This window comes from Egretta garzetta, unplaced genomic scaffold (assembly GCF_000687185.1).
Source record: "Egretta garzetta isolate BGI_Z169 unplaced genomic scaffold, ASM68718v1 scaffold200, whole genome shotgun sequence".
In the NCBI taxonomy this organism is placed as follows: domain Eukaryota; kingdom Metazoa; phylum Chordata; class Aves; order Pelecaniformes; family Ardeidae; genus Egretta; species Egretta garzetta.
Genome location: NW_009258379.1, coordinates 1,306,265 through 1,312,863, shown reverse-complemented (window position 1 = coordinate 1,312,863; position 6,599 = coordinate 1,306,265). Strand labels below are relative to the sequence as shown.

At 37.4% G+C, this 6,599-nt stretch overlaps 1 protein-coding gene across 2 annotated transcripts in view; it reads right to left on the bottom strand.

Moving 5' to 3' along the window:
- The window catches only part of PSME4 (proteasome activator subunit 4), a 61,435-nt gene extending 58,596 nt beyond the window's left edge, over positions 1-2,839 (bottom strand). Inside the window, exons 1-2 of one of the 2 annotated variants that reach the window (XM_009640683.2) lie at positions 2,703-2,839; positions 2,014-2,130 (exon numbers count right to left, since the gene is read on the bottom strand). In XM_009640683.2, coding sequence (XP_009638978.1) covers positions 2,014-2,130; positions 2,703-2,743 — 158 coding nt within the window. In that variant the 5' untranslated portion in view covers positions 2,744-2,839. The remainder of the gene's footprint in view (positions 1-2,013; positions 2,131-2,702) is intronic. The other variant, XM_035896045.1, reaches the window with a different exon arrangement.
- Between the last annotated feature and the right edge of the window lie 3,760 nt (positions 2,840-6,599).

The following is a 6,599-nucleotide window of genomic DNA, read 5'->3' as shown; positions in this document are numbered from 1 at the left end:
TCCGATACAGCAACTTCGTTCCACACTTCACAGCTACAAGGTTGTTGCTGGGTGTATTTTCCAGAACCTATTACCTCACTGCTAAAGCACTTTCCATGATTTCATCGTTTTTAATAGTAAGGTACACTTACTCGGTGACATGCACTCCTACACCAATACCGATTTTGTCCATATTCAGACACAGCAATTATTCAAATGTAAAATTTATTTTCCTTTTGACCCTTGAAATATATATGCTGGTTAAATTAGTTAGCATATAGCCACTTCATCAGCCACTTCACACACGCTATCTTGTTCCCCAATTAGAAAGGTTTACATACAGTGCGACATTCTCATAAACAGTGGTGTATTGGAAAAACAATGTTAACATTACATTATTTATGCAGAAAATTACACCTGTGTGACAAGTGTTACAACCCAACATGACATGCAGAAGATTACACATCGGCCAGAGCTGAACAAAACAAAAAGTCATTCTTACCACCTATGTAATACATTAAGCACAAATGTTTTAGGTGAAGACAAGCCTGGTCGATATGAACTGAATGTAAAAAAAAAAAAAAAAAAAAAATTAAAACAGTATTTAAATTAACAGCTATAAATCAAATGAACTCAGCTTTTAAAAATATCTCGACTTCCACCAAAAAGTTACCCCTCAAAATTGATGTTAAAAAAAGAAAAAACACCGTATGAGAACAAATCGCACTGCATATTAAGATGGAGTGTCTGATAGCTAATACAGTTAATAGAAGCTAAAAGTTTCAGACAGACCATCACAACCGATATCCTCCTCCCACCTTAACCTTCCTTTCCCTCTTGGAAAAGTCTCCTCCCCGCTACGCTAGTTTCTCACACAGTCCATGAAAAGTGACTAAACGTCCCCACAGAGCAAAGTACACAGTTGCAGTAGGCACTGGCATACGCAGAAAGTCAACCAACTAAAAAAGGCTCTGCTCTTTTGGATTTTCACTGGCAAGGAACATCTACAATTAGCAAAGTAATGCAATTTAGCAAAATAGTACAATTAGCAAAATTGTTTTTCCAGCTACGTAGGCACGAGAGAAATTTAGCACAAAATGCTCCTTAACAAGTTACAGGGCAATGTATATTTTCTGTTCGTGTCACTTATCAGCAACAGGATCCTCCACTCAGCAGAAGGAAGCAGTGGTAGCACTTCAATATCCCTGGACAGAAAACTTTTTTTTTAAAGCCAATTAAGTATTTTCACCCGCATTTCTTTGCGTGAAGTTTCAATTCAAAAAATCAGAATGAGTTATCTATGCAATGTATTCTGTAATCTGTAATTTATAGAGCAGGACCTTCTCCAATTGGAATTATTAGAAAAGTTGTAATTTCGGAAGTTGGACATGGGGGAGGGATTGGCAGCGTAAAGAAAGCAAAGAAAACAGGTTTTCATTTTTAAAATCAGTAGAGTATTTCAAAAATTCTTAACTGGGAAAAAAATTAATTTGTCCATATCGTATCAGCACTTTGAAAATATATACACACACACACACACACACATGCACTTCCTGTAGAAGGCATGTCACTTTTCTTTGCATGCATACTGATCTCTACCCCTAGATTACAGATACTGGGAATGCTGACAGCACAAATATTTAATAACAGTACTGCTTTTATTTTCCCAAACCCTTATTGTGTTATAGAACTGAACAGAAGACATTTAACCTGAACATTGTTAAAAAATTAACACTAAATCTGTTAAACTATGGGCTATCATCCTAAAATAAGTTGATGAAGGCCCCTGTTCCAGCATATTTAGAAATGAACTCACACTCATAAAGAGAGGAACATCATAACAAACACAATTCATTGGCAGAAGGATACACATGATTTAGTAGTCTTGCATGCAATTACTGAAATACACTTTATGAAAATGTAAGCAAAATATTTACTGTGTATCAAATTCTAGATATTAAAAGCAAATTTCAAAGTACTTTCAAGCATTACAGGTACTTATAGCCTACCAAATGTTTCAAAATGCAAACTTACTTGGGAAACCAATTTAATCCAAGATGTTCTGTTTTGGAGTATAATATCCTTTCCAACATTTCATAAAGTGGTCTCCATGGTAACTCTAAATCATCCCTGGAAAGCAGTTCTTTTTTCCTAACAGAAAAAAACAAAACCAAACCAAACCAACAAACAATGAGTGCCTTCGGATTAAGCATTTACATCAACATGCTGTACGTCAGAATACCCCGGATCACTGCTCTGAATTATGCTTATCTTCAGCATTTGGCACAAACTGCAGGAAGGTCAGGCAGGAAAAAAGCTGGCCACTTGCTGCGTTTCTGCACAAACAGAAGCTGTCAAGCTCTTCAGGAAAAGTCTGACTAAGTGAAATAAACATTATCAAGTTGTGAGACAGCCTTCATCTTCTCCCTATTTGAGATTCAACCATAACACTTGGTGCTCTCAGATGTTTTCTTTTCCTAATAGGGGGAAAAACACTGACATTCTTTCACTTTCAGTACCACTCCTAAAGCTTTGAAAGGCACAAAGTGTCCACATAATGAGAACTCTTTTTCAACCAACATGTTCTGTACAGAGGAGATTAAGTGAAGTAACCTGTAATAGAACACACTGTTACACTAAAGTATACAACAACATTAAGCGAGTGAAGTGTTCAACCACTTACGAGACAAAAGTTTCAGTAGTCAGCAGAAATCTGTACTTACTTTAACAGGTTTATCAACAGGCGTGCAAATCCTTGCATCATGCTGATCTCCAGTTTTGGAATTGTTACCAACTCATACAACAATTTGATGAAAAGCACATGATCTTCTCTGCTAAATTTTCTCCCGTATAATCGGATGTATCTACAAACAAAACACAAGATGAGTCAGCAATATTTTTAAACCTTTCCATTTTATCCAAGACCTGAGCCAGACTCCACCTGACTTGCTGTTTAATGAAACAAAACTAAAACCTGGTTCACGAGTCCAACAAATAAAAACCTGAAGATATACAGCAAAGGAAAATTGACAACTGAAACTAATTACAGAAAGAAAAAGAATGAGCCAATAAAGTTTACAGTCTCATAAGATTCTACAAATACCATAACTTCACCCTCACTCCAGATACCACAAAAACAAGGATCATATTCTTTCACCTCAGCTCAAAATGTACTGGCCATTACATTTAGTATTTCCATATCCCTATGTATTTATTTCTCTTAAAAAAAACCCCAAAATTGCAACAGCTCTCGCAACAGCGTTATTATACCCTATCCTTTTCAGCTGGGGCACTTTAAGGAGGAGACAGGACACGATCCAGAAGCTAATTAAAAAAAAAAAAAGTATCAGAAGTCCAAATCTGATAGTTTCCAGTAAGGCTGAACAACTGATTTAGACACTGAGCTTTGCTGGTGGTGTGTCCCACTGCTATCCCTTACTACTTTAAGAAAGTGTAGATCCATTAGGACTAACTCTGGAGGAAGTGCTTGCTGTTTTCAAGTTGAGATTGAAAAAAGAAATAAGTTTAAAGTCTTAAAAGATATTCTGCACCAGCAAAACCTACATAAGGCTCTAGTGCAGCATTTCACGTGTCACACAACTATCAATTACTACTCACCAGGGAAGCACACTTCCCTTTTTATTACTGCTCCAACTACTCTTAAAGATTCATAAGAAACCTTACTAATACGCTGTCCTCCGAGCAGCAGTTAGACAAAGCATACAATATATGAACCCCTATAAAACAATTTTTTTTTTGAGAAGCCTGTTTGTTCGTTTTGGTTAAGATTTAGCAGAGGCTGGGCTGATTTGTTGCTAAATATACACCAGCGGGGCATCGAGGCTTGTTCTGGTAATGTGAAGAACGCCAGATCTCACACTGCTTATCTGGTAGGCAGAGCTGCATACATTGCAGAATCCTACACTGGAACCACCCCCTGAAAAGATGAGGAAGGAAACATCTCTGAAGGACTCCTACTGGAAAGTAATAGAGGCCAGGTAATTTTAAAGGGGCAAACATGAGCAGTTACTGATGTAACAACGAAAACAAACTGTCTTGATTCCTCAACTTGGTTTCTGAAGTTGACTCCTGCAACACTGAGGAATTTAGTTTAATATTCTATCCATTTTAGTTTCAAATGCTTCATGCTCCTCTGTAAACTTTTATTCCTTGCAGAAGTGCCAGTGGGAGAACTGACTATCTGAGAACTGAAATTCAGACCCCTTAATAAAACAGACTTACGTGAAGCACACTTCACAGTGACACAAGAGCACACGGGGTTTGGACTCAACTGCTCGAGTACTTTTTTCCTACTTCCCCACATCCCCGTTCCTCAACTTAAACCAAAATTATCTCTCAACTTTCAGAATCACCCACAGCTGCTAATCTCACCAAAAGGAGTTAGTTTCCTTAAATATACATATACCAAGTCCCCTTGCTCTTTCCTCATAAGGTATTTTTCAACCTTCTTCCTCCAGTTTCCCTTGAAGACACAGTGGAATAGCTGCAGGGCTCTGGCAAACCGATAATCACCAGTTTTCAGAAAACAAGAAAAAAGCCAACCAACTCTACAGCAATTCTTTCCATTTCCCTTTTCCTTTTCCCATTGATTTCAAGGGGGGATTTTTACATTTGACGGGCAGTATTTTCACTAATGCACATTTCAGTATGTTTGGCTTATTTCAAATACAGAAGGAAAGAAAATACAAGATAACTCACTCTTCTACCCCAGGAACCTAAATTACCTGGATTGGCCAGGAACACTATCTACCTATTAGAATTACACCATCCACAGTTGAACACCTACACTTTTCACAGACATAAAATGGACACGCAAAAAGAATGCTCAGAAAAAAAAGTGGGTGACACTTGATTTTGTGAGGGCTCACAGAAGTATATACCTTAATCATACTTATTTTAATGGCAGTATTTTACCTTCTAAAAGCACACATTGCTCATACACTGTATGGGAAGAACCCAAGGGGGAAAGTCTGGAAGCTTTTTCAAGATAAATGGGGTAATAATCAGGACAACACAAAAACTTCATAAGCAAATCTAAGAGCTATTCCCAGACTCTCAAAGGAAAAACACACACCTTGAAAACAGTCTGCTAGACTTAACAGGCAAATCAGAAGCATTTTATGTGACCGTGAGAGAGATGACCAGCCACGCACTCCTATCGCTCCCACTTAGTCATCCCCCTTAGTCTTCACTTGCTGTTTAATAAAAGGGTGAGACAGTGATGCAGTGACCAAACTTTACAGGAACTTGCCTACAAGAAGTGTTTGTACTTTTCATGACAGTACACATCTGGGAAGGAAAACAGCAACGCCAAGGGCTCGTTTCACTGTGGAACAGAGGGTTCTGAAATAAAGTTTAACCTTTAATGACTCCCAATTCATTATCCTTCAGTCATATGCACTTGCATGCACTTTTCCACTCTCATAACACCAGGCATAAAGTAACAAAGAATACTGGTTTCATTTCTTCACATAAGATTAAAAAAAGAAACTGCAGAAGTCTGTAAAGTAAGTTTTAACTACAAAGAAACACTACATAAGAAATCCAATTAATCTGTCAGCATTGCTATATATAACAAAAAAAATAATAAAATGTTTAGCTGATTACCTTTCTTGACATTTGCTAACAGCAGTTCTATTACACAAAGTAAGAAACAGAAGGAGGAGTAAAGTACACAGAAATGTACTCAACACGAAGATGCCACTATGCCCAATAAGCAGAACTAGATGCCAAATTGCTCCTGTATTTACAGCTTCTTTACATAGGGGGGTAGGCAGATTTTAAAACCGTCAGTTATTTGTCTTAATCCAACTGTGCATTAAGACAATGACAGAAAATAATTACTACTAGAAAGGAGCAAAATCACCTTTTCCTCAAGACTAAATGAGCACAATGTGACAGAAGGGAACTGCAACATTTTCCAAATATCCCCTCACAAAGGATGAAATATCGCCATTACTAAATAAAAGAACATAGGCAGAGCTTTATGAATCCTGAAGGATGTCTAGGAGCTAAGTCACACAGATGCATGTTCACCATGTAAATAGTGGCTCTCTGAGATTAAAAAAACCAAAAACACAAATTGGGTTACTGGGGAGAAAAAATTAATTCTAGAACTAAATTGCTGCAAAACAAAAAATAAGACTTCTTATGTGAAGGCAGCCAATACTACACTGCAATGATTCTTGAAATCTTAATTCCACTGCCCTTTTGTTTTCTCCTTTAAGAAAACCATCAAAGGTTTTATGAGCTCTCAAACTCTACCAGTCAACTGCAAAAAGGATAAATAAACTGTCCTTCGTTGTGTTGGTCCACTGGGTTCTGATATGGAGTTCAGCTACATGGAGAGAAAAAAACCCAGCAACAAAACCCACCCACACAACCTGAAAAAACGTGATTAGGAAGTGAAAATTCTCTTTGCAGGTACATCGCTTCTGCACAGAGTACAGGGTCTCTGGAGAGAGGAAAAAAAAGAAAAAAACAAACCCCCAAACACCAAAAAGCCAATTCCCTGTTCTAAAAATATTAGGTATCCAATCTCTCACTCCACAATTACAATAGACCTATTTTTAGGCAATGTACTATCATATCAAGTGGAC